At 42.0% G+C, this 16,795-nt stretch overlaps 1 protein-coding gene across 2 annotated transcripts in view; it reads right to left on the bottom strand.

Moving 5' to 3' along the window:
• kirrel3a (kirre like nephrin family adhesion molecule 3a) overlaps positions 1-16,795 on the bottom strand; it is a 204,494-nt gene that overhangs the window by 61,664 nt on the left and 126,035 nt on the right. For both annotated transcript variants that reach the window (XM_064352549.1, XM_064352550.1), the window contains exons 2-3: positions 16,426-16,575; positions 6,023-6,172 (exon numbers count right to left, since the gene is read on the bottom strand). In XM_064352549.1, the coding sequence (XP_064208619.1) occupies positions 6,023-6,172; positions 16,426-16,575 (300 nt within the window). The remainder of the gene's footprint in view (positions 1-6,022; positions 6,173-16,425; positions 16,576-16,795) is intronic.

Below are 16,795 nucleotides of genomic sequence, written 5' to 3'. Positions count from 1 at the left end.
CGCTGCTAATTCCCCATGCTATTTCATGACCTAGAATGATTATCCCTTCCTGGAAAGTAGGAATATTTCAATCAAAACTTGATGACAGTTTGATATGATTTAATACTCTGTGACGAACTCAGCTAAAGGCTGTAGAGTGATGCATCTTTTTTTGTGGAAGGGTTATTTAAGGTCAATGCAAACAGAAGCGTAACTGTAAACATCACCATTTTCACCCTGTTTTTTTGGAGTAACCACTGGATTTTTTTTTTACATGCTTTAATATCAAATGAAATCAAGTTGTATCTAAAATATTGTATGCTGGGAAACTATTTGAAACTACACAGTTCGCCTTCCGGTCTTAATACTGATTAGGACATAAAAACGTTTCTTTAAAGATTGGCAACCATCTTGGGTTCATTACTTCATTCCTTTTGTATTTATTGTACATAGTTTTATGCATTAATGTTTTCTCCCAGTAAGGAATGTGATTTACATCAGGATATTTAACATTTGAATTGTATATCATGCATATACTTTTTTCTAATATATATGGCCTTTCTTATGTGTTAGTTTCCTGTTGTCTGTCCTGCATGTCAGTGTTGAGTATTCTCCGCCTCGGATCATGAGGATCAGGTGGTCAGGTGGTCTGTTACACATTCGTCTATGGATATGGCGGCACTTGGTCTGTTTAGACCTGATGAAGATCCACTGGGATCGAAACGCTGTCTTTAATAAAGGTATGCACAGAGCAGTGCAGGCTTGCCTCCTTTCATTAATGGACTTCTCAGCCCAGCACCTTCTTAACAGCATGCTCCAATGACTCACTGTCTCTTGTTTGGTGACAGTACCTCACGGATGAACAGTCAATACTATGACGTAACCTGTGAATTACAGACCACAAAATACTGTTTTGGCCATCTGTTGAATGCTTATCCCCTCTTTTGGAATAATCTAGAAAGAAAAAAAAACTTTTTTCCTCTATATTGATGAGAGCGCATCTCACTCATCACCCTGTCCACAGCTAGACTTTTAAAACGTAACGAGAAGTAGGAGCCATGCTTTAAGCACTGTTATTTTTCCCTAGAACAAGGGCATTAGCCGAGACTGAATGAAGTACTCCGTGACCTTTTTCCCTTTTAAAGGGCAGCTGGACCGCCTGGGCTATTTACGTGGCTGTTTATTTGCCCCATAATGGATGCCGCGTTTGATTATTAAATAAAGACAGGGATGGAGAGGCATGTCTGAGAGAGAGAAATAAAATAAAAGGATGCTGTGTCAGAGAGGCTATTGATCATTGCACCGAGGGCGTACTGTAGAAAAATGAAAGGAGAGAGAGAGAGAGAAAAAACGGCCAAGGTCTGTCGAACAAAAACAGGCTCTTTGGGTTTTCAAGAGTGCTTCGACTTCCCTCCCCTCAGTCTTTTGTTTCTCTGCCGGCCAAAGCAAGCAATGGCCGCTGGAGCTACGGAGGGCTAAATCAGAAGCACTACATTAATAAAAATAAAAAAAGCACTGTTGTGCATATCCAGGTGGATTGCTCTTACGATATAAGTCATTCAACGAGGTCCACCTGGGAAATTCTTTCAAAAGCGAAGAAAAAAAAAAAAAAACAGGCGAGTGCTTCTTTGCCGCTAAAGACGTCTCCTTAGCTGAAGACGCCTGCGGAAAACTAATAGCGAGAACGAAGACAGCGGCGGGACGGATGGGCCTGGAATGCGTGTTTGGGATGTCAGGCGACGGGGGGGGGGGGGGACGGGGGCACGTTATCGAAATACGGTCTGTTTGAGAGGCTCGGCCTTTCCCCCGCGCTCCTTGGCGAGTTAAATCCCGCGGGCGGCAGAGATTGGAAAGAGAGAGAGAGAGAGAGAGAGGCATAACTCTTGTGCTTTCTCCGTGTCAGGCTAAACGTTTCTTCAGGGACGTTTTTTTTCTTCTTCCGCAGTTGGATGGGGCCACAGAGGAAGGTGTCACAAATTACGCCCTTTCTGAAGGCCTTCTTTCCGTTTATATACCGCGTCGCGATGAGTGAAGACTGTGCCATCCCTGAGTACGACCTCTCGCGGAAACATCGGCAGACATTTTCTTTTTTTTTTTTGAAGAAGGACTCAAAATATCAGACAAGGAGGGATCAATGGAGGATTGGTCTGCTGGGATGCAATGTCAGAAGGTCCAAAGTCCTAGCTCATAATAAATGTTGAGAATATCGAAATGTTAGACAAAGAATAATCTTTGCAGCTTGTCTCTAAGGCCCTTTAAATCAGAGGGGTGACCTTTCAGAAGCAAAGCCCGCCAACCGCCCCCCTCCAAATACACCTCTAGGCTACTGACCAAACCTGTACAGTGCAACCCAGAAGTCCACTGTTTCACTGAAGGGAATTTGATTGGATATAATTAGTCTATGGGGCCGTCTCTTTGTACCCAGTTTCAGTGCACTCCATGTTTAATTCAGAAGCTCGGGCACCAGCAGGAGGACCACTGTTACCCAGGTGCTCTCAAATGGAGTTCAGAGTTCAAATGTCACTCCACGGGGTCAAGTTTGTCCTAATTCAGCTACTTTGAAAAAAAGGAAGGGGGGGGGGGGATTGAGGTTGCTTTAAAGATGGTCCCTTATTCAACTCCAGTTTTGTACACTGTAAAAACTGCACCCAATCTGATCCCTGCCCACTCAAACTCAGACCACAGAAATACTTGAAAGTGCCATATTTTATTTTATTTCCTTAATCACTAAACTGTTTTCACAGATGTCTGCATTCACTGGAAAGGAAAACAAGGTCAACCTATTACTGAAACGGCACAGTCTTGTGTTATATTGCCTCCCAGATTGATTTTTACCTTTGTGTACTGCGTTTTCAAAGAATCTCAAGGACATACAGGAAAAAAATAAAGTTTTCACAAGAAGTACTTTCGAAGGGAGGTGGGGGGTGGAGGTGGGGCTTTGAGGAAAGCAGCAACCGAAACCTTTAGAATTTAAAACAAAAGCTTTTAAATTTACAAGAATAAATTTACTGTATAAACAGGCATTGGGCAAAGGCACAGAACAATTTACAGTAAGCGAAGCAGTGGTCGCCACGCAGTTGTGGCTATTATATAGCATCCCAGCATGCACTGGGTCACATATGAAAATTTTGGGCAGTCCTGTCTGTACCCATAATCACATATTATTATCATATTGCTAACCAGATGATCGACTCCGTGTTCCTAATACTCTGCCTTCCTTTGAAAACAACAGTACCTTTTCAATGACCACAGCTGAAACCACTGTTACTAACCAACCTCCTGCTATAAAAGGAAGGAATGCAAGAGTTGACCATTTTGTTACTCTAAAGCAAGATCTGTGTTATAATTATGGCTAGCATGGTTGCAAAAGGTGACAATTTTGGGTGGGGGTGGGGGGGTTATTTATTTGTTTGTTTCTTAGCTTACTTTCTGTTTTGGTGCCTATTTAGCGACTAAGAACTCAACTTGCGCGTTTCGTGCGAAGCAGTGTCAAAGGTCAAAGTTGAGGACGGGACGGAGCTTCGGGGGAAAGACACGTTCAGTTTAAAGAACAGCAGGGGGCAGAAGAGCACACTCTTGGATTGTGATGTCACAATCAGCCTCTATAGCTCATATTCAGCCTGGGGTGGGAGCACCCAGCTTCTTGAAAGGCTGTACTGGTCTGACACCCTATTAGTGAATTTATTTATTCATTTGCATGACATTTGCATGAATTTACATTGGCGTTTCCGTTTTTCATTCACTGCTCTTGTGCAGATTACCAGGCACCAGCAGCAGACTTATTATGACATCATGCATAAATTCACTTCATTACTTTGCTGGCAAAGCTGCTCATTGGCCCATTTTCAACCTCTCAAACAGCCACGGAAAAATAAAAATCAAACGGCACCCCCTACTTATTGATAATTGTTTATCATTGTAAAAGAATCTGACATCACCTGTCTCGCGTACCCTGTACAGATCAGCCGACCTCACTCTGTGAGCGATGGAGGGGATAATGTAAGGATTTCTCCGGCAAAATATAGCGCTTTCCCCCGAAGGGAGCAAATCGATGTTGATAATCAGCATTCCCTGGGTTGCCCGGAGGCTATTTTGACGCGGCTGCCTTTGCATCGTGGCAGGATTGATCCAGTCCAAATCTAAGGGATGGGAAGAATGTACTGAGGAGAGACTGATTAGCCATGATCTTGGAATAAAATTGTTCGTCTGAATAAAGCATGCGACAAGAGTGCATATCTCTCAATACATATCCATCTCATTTGTGATGCTCAGGAATCTCTCAGGTGTAATACCAACTTTGTTTATTTATTTATTTTCTGCTGGACAGGAATACCTAAATGTGAAGTTGTTTATGTCATCACACTAATTAAAAATGCAAAGAATGCAGCTAGTTCCTACTTATTGCAACACAAGGCACTCAGAGCTAGTGTAGAACAGTTTTAGGGCCTAATACTGTTTTGCATTATCTTGGCGTTAAGACAGGAAGGCTTTTTGGTTTTGGTTTTATGAGCACGGTACTGAAAAAAAAAAAAGTCAATTTGCACCTGTTTTATTTACATCCACCGCAACACCTGTCCGAAAGTGGAATTTACAGGCACGAAACAATATTCCGGAACATTCATTCGGGGGGTCAAGTAATTGGAATGGGGGGTGGGTGCATTACGCCACTGCGTCAGCAGCAGAGAACGGCGTCGTTCTTTTCCATCAGCTTCGACGCCACGCGAAACCCCCTTTCGCCGGTCTGAGCACGCCAGTTCTGAATGGAACCCCGCGATCGCTGCGTTTCGGCTCGCGATAAAGAGCGCAGGCTCTCGGGAGACGAAACGAACGGGAACGAGGGCGAAGGCATTATTTATACGGCTAATCCGCCGCCCCGCGCTCCTCCAGAAAACAAATAACGGGGCGAAGTGCGCGATTACTGACGCTCCTCGCGAACGGCGCGCCGCGGGAGCCTAAATCAGCGGAAACCAGGCGGGCCGCTCGTTTCCCGCGAAATTAAAGTCTGCGTGAAAAATCGTCGATCGCCGCGGCGGTCGCGTTCGCGGAGGTTCGGCCGGAACGAGAACTCTCGGAGACTCGTTTCGTTTCCTCCCTCCCTCCCTCCCTCTCTCCGCCTCCTCCTCCTCCTCCCGTCCGGATCATTACTTTCACTTTTTTATTAGAGGAGATCAATAAAGACCGAGCAGCCGTTCTGCGTGAGGACCCCGCTTCCTCAAGCCCTGTACTCATTCTCTCCCTCTTTCATTTCGCTTCGCTGGCGAAGACGGGGAAAGGAGAGAAGAAAAAAAAAAAAAGGCAGCGAATGCCACAAGAAAAGTAATAATCATTCATCCTTCCTGTTCAATAAAACTGGAAAAGAAATCAAGGGCAATTAAAGTTTTATAGAGATAAACTGTCCTAATGACAATTGTGCTGGTTTTCCGGAAATTAATTCTAACCGCAAGGCTAGGCACAGTCTATAGTGTACTCTTCTGGAAGGGTGACAAAGCAGTATTGATACCTCTGCTTCACCAACCTGGATTGAAATTAATATTTTGCAGTGAAATTTGACGGTTTTGAAACATGAAATGATATTTTATAGTCAGCGCTTACAATCAATTGAATCAAAGGATATATAGGCACTGCTCATCCTTGTATTATGCCAAAATAAGAAACCTCTGCCAAGTGGAGGAAACATAAACATTTTAAACATAAATGGTTTTTGATGATAGGCTTGTGTAACACTACTGTATGTTAGAAACATGTATCCTTATGTATGCTATGAGTGCACATGAGAACAGGCATGCATACAATGTGCAAATACAGGGGAATGTGTAATGTTTGTTCTATACAAGGAGACGCGTACATAAATAAATGGGTGTTGGATGTTCGAAGGCATTGCACATTGGGTGTGTGAAGTTGAGATGTCATAAAGAACGTACGCCTCACGTGTGCATTGTGGGTGTGGCCGTGACTTACCCAGGACGGTCACATGGGTGTGTGTGTGTGTGTGTGTGTGTGTGTGTGTGTGTGTGTGTGCGTTGTGGGTGTGGCTGTGACTTACCCAGGACGGTCACGCGGGCGGGTCGCGACCTGATGGCGGCTTGGATGGCCTGGCACTCGAAGAGGGCGTCGTCCGTCAGGTCCACGCGCCCGATCCGAAGGTGGTACTCGCCCTCGGCGTGGTCCCCCACCACAGAGTACCGCGGGTACCCTGGAAGCACAGAGAACCCGTCAAAACGGGCTCCATCGCCCCGGTGTCGTCCAGTTCAACCGGCGCCCCCCGTTGGCAGGTGGAACCACCAGGGATTTTGGAAACATCTCACAATAGCCTCCCTCCGGTCCCCCAAGAGTATCCTAGGTTCTATTTTTTTAAGGTCCCAAGTAAATCAGGGCCCTCAGAATCATCTTAAGCCCCCCAAACCCCCCGATCATGGGATTAACTTGACAATGCTGCCACACAGATTACATTCACAATATAGACACAGCTCAGAAAGACTCTCCCTCTGGCAAGGCTGTCCACCTGCAGAGGTTTCTTGTTGGAGAAAAGGGGTGTACAGGGGGAAAATAAAGCTTCTCAACTGCGTGATAAGATCGTGTGGGAACGCAAGGAAGGGACCATGTATGCTTACAAATATACCAGTTAGCTTACATTACATTACAGGCATTTAGCAGGTTCTCTTATCCAGAGCGATTTACACAACTTTTACATAGTATTTACATTGCCTCCATTTATACAGCTGGATGTACACTGGTTGAGTACCTTGCTCAAAGGTACAACGGCAGTGTCCTACCGGGGAATCAAACCAGTGACCTTTAGGTTACAAGACCAGTTTCTTATCCATTATACTATACTGCCGCTTACAGATACTCGTTGATTTTAACGCAAACAGAAGACAGGTGAAATGCATTAAGATTGAGATTAACTGGCAAACGCTTGCAGATGCTTGTGTAGATGTACCCATAGCGATCTATCGTTCCTTCTGTCTTTATGGGGAGTAATACATTGTTATCAGCGTGTATGTACGAACGAACCCCGTTAAAGCCATATCTACTGGCATACTGTGTACGGTTTCTCTTCCGATATTTGACTTCAGAGATTCCCGGCAAAAATATGTAACCTGTAGTATATCTGTCAATGTAGCTACACTGGATGTTCCTCTACCAGTCCCAGGAATCATTATCATTATCATTGTCATTGTCATCGTCATCACACAACATTATCCCTGCTTCTCTTCCGTTTGATTACATGATCTTGGCTGTTAAGAAGCCTTGCTGCTACACTGGCTATTGAACCACACCCACATTTTCACAAAAGTAAAATGGATTACCAGATCCCTCCAATCCAAGTAATTCTAGTTCTGCTCCCAGAATGCCAAGGCACTGATAAAACAACACGCACACAAGTATTTTCTTTCTTTTTTGCTCCGGGTAGATTTTCTTTTCTTTTTCTTTTTTTTTTGAGACAAAATAATAAAGGAGATGATTTGAAGCAGTAAACACTGCCAACGGACAAGAAAGATTGAGAAATGGGCGCAGAATGGGTGGGAGATTTATGGTTTAATAACACGAAAGGAAAAGAGTTTTCAGAAGACCTGACTGTTTTACTGCCCTGGAAAGAAAGGAGTAAGAAACTAAAAAAAACCTCTGCTGACTCTCACACACTTCAGATTAACTGTTAACACCATTTGCATTTGGAGCATGCTCTAAAGGTGTAGCGTTTCTCACAACTACAATGACAACCTGTGATTGTTGAGCTTTAAGGAGTATTTCACAAAGGCTTAACATGAACAGCTTTGATCTAACAGCATTTATAAGGCTGAACCTTTCCTAATTATGGTATTAAACATGTTCTAAGTCATTTTGTTAATCCCAGTGAATCAGCTATATATATATATAACACCATTTCTGCCAAAGACCTGTCCTAATTATTCTACACTGACGAAAGGCAGGCAGATTGATCAGCAGTTTTTATCCATTTCATTATCCATTTTTTTGAATTACCGTTGATAAATGCTCTGGTTTGCATACTAACATCAGCATTACACCCATGACAGATCACACTTTTTTGTTGTCAGCTTTTTCACATCTCTGTCACATCATTCGGGGAAAATATTAGGATGTCTGGGGCACTATCTATCAAAATTAGCCTTGTGATCATTTAGAGAGGCACAATAGCCATTGGAAACCATTGAACCTCATTATGAGTCCGCTGGGCCACAAAACTTCAATTACTGTCTCTTACTTCATTAGGCCTCATTCGATTTTAATACAATGTGGCGTGAAGTGGCCATGGTCTGGCCGCTGAAGGGAGAACTACAGCCAAAAACTGCATTTCCCATCATTATCTGAGATACTTTTAATATGGAGGTAAGAGATGGAGACAGACTATAAACAAGGAACAACACAAGCAGAGACGCGAGCGGCGGCAGGATGTTTAACGCAAGACTGGGCGCATAGGGAAAGCCAGTCAAAGATAAAATACAGTTTATAAGACTAAAAGAAATAAAATCATGAATAAATTTAAAATAAAACAAAGCAATTATTTCCCTAAAACTTTCAGTTGAGTCGCATTTCCAATGTATGGATTGTTTTGTGGGTAAGAAGTGGTATGAAGACTAACATAGTTTGGGAACATTGTATGATGGGGCCAGGCTTTAGTTTAACAGAGAGGCCAGATCAAACTTAACTGTGTGCAATAAATAACCTTAATGGCCATTGATTCAGTATAAAATACTGCCGTTTGTTTTGTTGCCAAGGTATCAGCACCTCGGCCCAATCATCTGTTAGCATTGAGAGATGTCTAGCCGCAATGAGGAATGAGTGCGTTCCCTAATTCCAGGCTGATCTCGTCTCTCGTTAGCACGTTAGCCAGCGGTATGCATTAATGCTGTCCTCAGCTGCTCTGACTCAGCGGTTGTAATGCGGAACGAATGTCGGCGTCGCCCAGCGGATCAGTGCAGGCCAATGAGCGGAAGAGGATTAATCTGAGAGAGCCCGAAGTAATTCTGTGGGGTTTTTTTTTCCCCCGCTTCTTCGAGACCCAGAAAATAACATCATCCGTCGCAAATGAGAAAATGCCCATAATGCACGATCGCTTGCACCCGTGTGACTCCTTGAGATGCAAACTCCATTGCAAGCCTTGGGAACATATTGCAGCAAAAAAATCCTCTTTAAAAAATAAATAAATGAAATATATATGTATGTATACATAAACAGTCATGGGTCGCTCGGCATAGCATTTTGAAAATGATACTGCAGTAATATGACTAAAGTATATGTTATGTTTCACTATTTGTTTACTTAATTATGTACATTTTAAGTTCTTAAATGCTCACTTTCTTAATACAACACATTTCTTTTGATAATTCAGGAATCCCTCTAAAAAAATGTGACACAAGCCATCTGTTCTCTAAGTGAAAAACATTCAATTATGGCAGTGAATTACTGTACTGTGCAATGGCTTTGTTAAAGGTAACGGATCCATCAGTGTCTGCAGGGGATTATTCTCTATAGTGGGTCAATAGAGCCTGAATGACTGTTTATGAGAGGGTGGAACGGTGCCATATTTCAGCGTAATGGGTGGGTAGCATCCTGCCAGCACCTTACTGGAAGGAGACAAGAAGCGCGTGGCTTAGACAAGGGGGTTTCATCCTTTACTGATCCAGGGACCCCCATCTGGGCACAAAAGGCTTCCAGAGGACCCCCAACAAAATTTGTATTTTAAATAAGGTTTTATAGTCTGAAATATTTTCCTAAATCTATATATAGTCATTGCGCATCACGTCTGGCAAGGGACACCCCCCCCCGGAAACCTTGGAACTACGAAACTGGGGACCACAGCTGTACTCTCTGGGGAAGGGTAATGAACTGTCCTATGACTCAGGTCCTGTAGCACCCAAATCAGAACAAAGGGGAGTCAAAACTGGAGACTCAACCTATCAGCTTGTTGTCTAGCCGCGGTTTATGCACGCTGCTTTCGGCTGTTAAAGGTTAGGGTTAGGGTTAGGTTAAGGTTTTGGGAACAACTGCGAAAAAGCGGAGGGAGCGAGCGGCCAATGAGCTCTCGTTCTGGCCTTACCCATTCATCTGATCGCTCATTGGTGAAGCATGTGAAGATAGCTCTTTCATTGTGGACAGTGCTCCATGTCCAGCAGCCAATGAGAAAAAAAAAAAAAAAAGAATCTCTTTTTGAATGCAGAACAATCGCTTGCGCACTTTCCCGCGAAATGTCGCTTTAGTCCATTACTGCAGCTCTATCATTTTACCACCGGTGTCGGTGAACGAAAAACGGCTAGTCGCGAAGCCGTCGCCCCGACGCGTAGCCTTTTTATCTACGAGTGGCCCGTTCATAGGCCTATTTCACAAGATGGCGACCAAAACCGGATGTAGGGATACTTTGTTTCCGGTTACGTTGCTACGGACGCAAGTCCATTTCTGACAGCGAAAATTGAGCCTAACAGCGACTGTGTTCTCACAGTCCTGATAGCTCTGCCAACGTTCACTGTCCGATGTTATCCGCATTGTCGAAGCATTGCAGTGAACGTTAAACGGTCTAAACTGACAGGCTATAATTTTTTTGAGAAGTTTATATTCGGTTATGAGGTAATATAACGTTAGCTCTGGTTCACCAGAAAGCTAAATAGCTAGCTTGCTAACCACATCAAGTTAGCCGATTAAAGAGATGTTGCACTTCGACACAAATTCTTTTCTGGAGGCGACTCCATTGTGTTTTCGTAGCGTTGTCCCGGAAATGAATGAATAGGGAGCCTGACAACTGTGAGGAAAAGCGATTCTGTTAACATTGACGGTCAACAGGGGAGGCAAATGCTATGTAAGTACAATGTTAGGCTCCACAAAATTACTTATGTTATTATACCGAAGTGAAATATCTCTGAATTAAATTTTGTACTACCGTTACTATTGTGTGACATGTTGTTTGTGCTGTACTTGTTCTAATAAAGATTTATATTGCTTGTCAGATCACCTGTGTAATGGCTGTTTGTTTTCATCGCTGATAAAAACTACCCACACATTTTAAAATCAGCTGATATAGGGTAAACATCCCTATTAAGCCCACCAAATCCGCTTTTCAGACATTTTTCATGTATACTGCCCCAATTTAAGTGAGAACATTATAATGTTATAATGTATGTCTAATCTCTCATTTGAAGTGTCAATAATTCATTTATACCAATTTCTAATGTTTTTATTGTTTAATTTGTCAAAATATGTCAAAAGTCTGGCATGGGCTTAATGGGTACCTAATGTACCCTTTATATGGTGCACTAACATAATATGAAAAGTATAAATTGATCATGTAGAGAAGTAATTAGCTATACTCATTTACATCCACCTCAGACAGTGTGATTTTTTTGCTAGAGTCCCCTTTAAGCCGACCAGATAAAAATGTTAATTAAAAAATAAATAAAGACAAACATACACATTTATTGTCTATTTAACAGTATAATAATATAAACTGCATACAAAAATATAAACTATACATGCTTATCATGCTTTATGTCATTGCAATGAACCATACTACTAGCTACTGTATTGATGCAGCCTGTGGTCTGTTTGCTAGCGTGCTAAAACTCATATTTTGATTTCAAAAGACACAATATTTCTAATTCAGGTAATATTCTAACATATGTCTCATTCAAAACACTAATCACTTAAATTTTGATAACAAGTGAGTACTTCCAAAACAGGAGTAGAAATATACAAAATGTTATTTCTGAGGGTACCAAATCACCTAAGTTTTTTTGCAACTTCTGGGATCAGCAGGCACATGCCACACATATGCTTCGATAACTCAATATCGACAAATGTGATTGACTTACAATAAAAAGTGTCATTTACGTAACAAGCAGCTTCATTCGAAAAAACATCACACAGCAAAAAATGATGATATAGTTTTTTTTTTTTATTTGACTCAGAAGTTGCAAGTGGGCTTACATGGTACGTGGGCTTAATAGGGACGTTTACCCTATCTTAAGTAGGCTTGTCGCGATGTCCGTCAAAACATTTTGTAATTACAATTAACAACTAAAATAAACGTGCATCTGCAGTTTCAACATTGAATATCCAAATATGTGCTTGCTAACAAGCTAGCTGGCTAAAACGTAATTTGCTAATCATAACATAACATATAGCTCGCTAACTGATTTTATGACATTCCAAGTTCCAGCGCACACCAAACTACGGAGGAAGAGGTCTGCATGCTATTTCGCCGAGGCTCTCAACCAGGCGAACGTTTCCCTGCTCCTGTTTACAACCGGCCATTCCCTGTGAAATTTGGTGCCCCTACTTGAAAGGTCCTAACAAGGACCCCTTAATGAAGTCCGAATTATTGCCTCATTCAAATTTTAATTATTTAACGTTTTTGTTTGCTTATCCTTGATTGTACTGTCAAATTTTGCTGATGCTAATGTTAAACTTGTTTTTCTCACTCAGTAGCCCATGAAGAAAAAAAAAAAGAAATTATTCAAAAAGTAAAAACGGCTGTCTTGTGATATGCCTGATTATAAACCGAGTTATATATATATTCGGAATTGTAATTTATATATTCAGAACTGAAGTTATATATTCGGAAATTGAATTTATATATTCGGGAATTGTACTTATATATCCAGAATTGAATTTATATATTCAGAATTGTAATTTATATATTCAGAATTGAAGTTATATATTCGGAAATTGAATTTATATATCGGGAATTGTAATTTATAATATTCAGAATTTAAGTTATATATTCGGAAATTAGAATTTATATATTCAGAAAATTGTATCTTATTATATTCAGAATTGTTAATTTATATTATTTCAGAATTGTAATTTATATATTCAGAATTGAACTGATATATATTCGGTGCAAATGAATTGAATTTATATTCGGAATTGTAATTTATATATTCAGAATTTATAGTTTATATATCGGAATTGAATTTATATATTCAGAATAATTTACTTTATATATCCAGAATTGAATTTATATATTCAGAATTGTAATTTATATATTCAGAATTGAAGTTATATATTCGCAAATTGAATTTATATATTCGGGAATTGTAATTTATATATTCAGAATTTAAGTTATATATTCGGAAATTGAATTTATATATTCAGAAAATTGTACTTATATATCCAGAATTGAATTTATATATTCAGAATTGTAATTTATATATTCAGAGTTGAAGTTATATATTCAGAAATTGAATTTATATATTCGGGAATTGTACTTATATATTCAGAATTGAAGTTATATATTCAGAATTGAATGTATATATTCGGGAAAGATGGCTAGCGGAAGTGCGCCTGCCATGACAGTTCCACCAAACATAGGCTCTACCACTCTTTGAGAAATAATAATTCATGTGTGTGAATACTTTGCCCTTGGTTATATAATCAAGACAACATTGTCAAAAACACGTTTGGAAACACTGTCATTGCTCATTTTAAACTGAAAGAGGAAACGCATCTAGCTAGCTAACTTAGCCAAGCACCTCAAACACCGACATCGCAAGTTATTCAGAGTTTAAGCAGCTCATCTGTACTCTTTGCGCGCTTTGGAGAAGTGCCTCAGGTTGTAAACAGGAGCAGGGAAACGTTCGCCTGGTTGAGAGCCTCGGCGAAATAGCGTGCAGACCTCTTCCTCCGTAGTTTGGTGTGCGCTGGAACTTGGAATGTCATAAAATCAGTTAGCGAGCTATATGTTATGTTATGATTAGCAAATTACATTTTAGACAGCTAGCTTGTTAGCAAGCACATATTTGGATATTCAATGTTGAAACTGCAGATGCACGTTTATTTTAGTTGTTAATTGTAATTACAAAATGTATTGACGGACATCGCGACAAGCCTACTTAAGATATATCAGCTGATTTAAAAATGTGTGGGTAGTTTTTTATCAGCGATGAAAACAAACAGCTCGGTAGTGAACTGAACACCATGACACAGGCGATCTGACAAGCAATATAAATCTTTATTAGAACAAGTACAGCACAAACAGCATGTCACAAAATAGTAACGGTAGTACAAAACTTAGTTCAGAGATATTTCACTTCAGTATAATAACATAAGTAATTTTGTGGAGCCTAACACTTTGTACTTACATAGCATTTGCCTCCCCTGCTCACCGTCAACGTTAACAGAATCGCTTTTCTTCACAGTTGTCAGGCTCCCTATTCATTCATTTTCGGGACAACCGAGAGGAACAGAGACGCTGTTAACGGACAGCAGATGTTGCTTCACGCTACGAAAACACAATGGAGTCGCCTCCAGAAAAGAATTTATGTTATGTCGAAGTGCAACATCTCTTTAATCGGCTAACTTGATGTGGTTAGCAAGCTAGCTATTTAGCTTTCTTGTGAACCAGAGCTAACGTTATACTTACCTTCATAACCGAATATAAACTTCTCAAAAAAGAATTTATAGCCCTTGTCCAGTTTATACCGCTTAACGTTCACTGGCAATGCTTCGACAATGCGGATAACATCGGACAGTGAACGTTGGCAGAGCTATCAGGGACTGTGAGAACACACGTCGCTGTTTAGGCTCAATTTTTTGCTGTCAGAAATGGACTTGCGTCCGTAGCAACGGTAACCGAAAACAAAGTATCCCTACATCCGGTTTTGGTCGCCATCTTGTGAAGTAGGCCTATTGCGGTATGGGTCGGGCGTGTCCTCGGAGCCGCCGCCTCTAGCCGTTCGCCGAGCAAACGCCGTCTGCCGCCGCCGTCGCGTCGTACACCGCGGAAGATCCGTCGCGAGAACGAAGCGCCGCTCGTCTTCACGCGGGGAGGTCAGACCGCGGCTCTGACCGCCCGCGGCCCGATTAACCGCCGCCGTCGCGGGGCTGGTCTCCCGTGGCCAAACCCCCCCCCCCCCCCCCCCACCCGCGCTTCTGTTCAGCAGAACTCCCATTGGTCCCCAGGGCCTGGTAAAGGCCTTCTGAGGGAATTAAATGGGTTCAATAAGACATCATCGCCTTTCGAGATGGTTTTTTTTTTCCTTCTTCTTCTTTCAGTGCCATCTGTGACAGGACGGGAGGGAGGGAGGGAGGGGGAGGCGGGTGGGAGTAAAAGGGTCTACAACATTCAGTGTATCATGATGGGACTCGCCCGAGACTACCAGGCAGTTTTACGGGGCTTGTTTTAATTCGCGCCCAAGGTCGGGCGGGTGGCCTTTTCAGACAGACGTCGCGAAGCCGAGCGCGGCAGCTGTGGCTGACAAATCAAAAAAAAAGAAAACAGAAAAGGATAAGTGGCTTTTCTCAGGCGTTCATAAGAGCAACTATTGATTTTATTGTCATTTCTGGAAATAGATGGCGTGATAAGTCCGGGCTCTTTTTATATCTGTTTTATTAAACAGTTTCTGGTTTAAAAGGTCTCGAAGTCTTGAATAAGAAGGTGGTAAAATAGAACTTGTCTTTCAAAAAAACTAAATAAAATCCAAAGGCGAGAGACTTTTAAAGCACGAATAGGGTGCATGGCTTCACGGGGCCTTAACGACAGCACATTTTGATGATGAATGATGGCTGAAACCTCTGTCGAATGAACGATGTTAAGACCTCTATTGATTAAAAAGAAAATCACAGCGACTAAGACTAATAACATCAATTACTTTTATTGGATGATGGTGATGTAGTGATATATTAAGCAAATAAGAAAAATGGGCGTGGCTTAGACCCTACCACCTGGGGTGTGCTTATGCAATCCCATATCTCACAAGTGGAAATGTGGATTGCAAATTCAACGTGGACGCATGCATAAGGACTATCATCATTCATCGTCCATTGATAATCTAAACAAGTGATGGACTCCCACCTTCAATTGGACTGTTTACTGATCTTCACAACAACAAACCAGGAGTAATCCACCTTTGAGCTGTTATATTTACCTGTAGAGAATGCCGTTAAATAGTGCCTAAAGTGTCTAATCATTTTGATACTGGATCTTGTTTTTTAACAGCAACAACAATGAGGGCGACAGCAACAACTATTACAACACCAACAACAATAAAACAACAACAAAAATAATAAAATAATAAAAACTATTATTATTATTATAAAACAAAAATACACAATAAATAATAATAATTAGTTATTAGTTACATTATTTATTTGTTTTTTTGGTGTATTTTTGTTTGCAGAGACTACACTGTACAAAGTGCAGCCGTCAGTGAGATTCTGAAAAGTGGATGATTTGCAGGGGGGTCTCCAGGGTGAAATGTTTTTTTCTTTTCTTTTCCCAAAATCAAATCAGCCATTATTGTGTTGTAGCCTCGCCAAGTTTTGCATTCTATACATCCTGAGTAACAGAGAAAATGCTCTAGTAGGCGAATAAACAAAAAAGAAAAGGCTGGTCACAGACCAGAAGAAACAAGTACCCTTAAATACAGCAGGTAGAGACAGCGTGAATGCTGAGTGGATATGAAAGGAGGAGAGAAAGTGAAAGGGTGGTCTTACCGGAGAGGTCGCGGTTCACGCCCAGCGCCAGGCCGTCCTTGACCCACAGCACGATGCCATGGTAACCGGGGATGGAGCAGGGCAGGGTGACGGGTTGCCCGGCGACCACCACCAGGTCGTGCGGCTGCTGGGTGAACACGGCGCACAGCCCTGCGAGGGGGAGAGAGAGAGAGACAAGCGCACGTACCGTCAGAGCCGCCAATCGAACGGCCGCGAATCCCGCGGCGCGATCCGCTTCGTTCCGTCCCTGCCCGTGCGACACCTTTCCCTCCAGGTGCGCCCTACCCCCAGCCCCCCAGCAGCCACCCTCCGCCCCGTCTTCCCAGTGCGGTCACGTGCCCCTGTCACGGAGCCTGAGTATGGACGCCCT

The sequence above is a fragment of the Anguilla rostrata genome, chromosome 9 (assembly GCF_018555375.3).
Source record: "Anguilla rostrata isolate EN2019 chromosome 9, ASM1855537v3, whole genome shotgun sequence".
Classification (NCBI taxonomy): Eukaryota; Metazoa; Chordata; class Actinopteri; order Anguilliformes; family Anguillidae; genus Anguilla; species Anguilla rostrata.
Note: the sequence above shows the minus strand (reverse complement) of the source record. Positions and strands in the feature narration are given on the sequence as shown.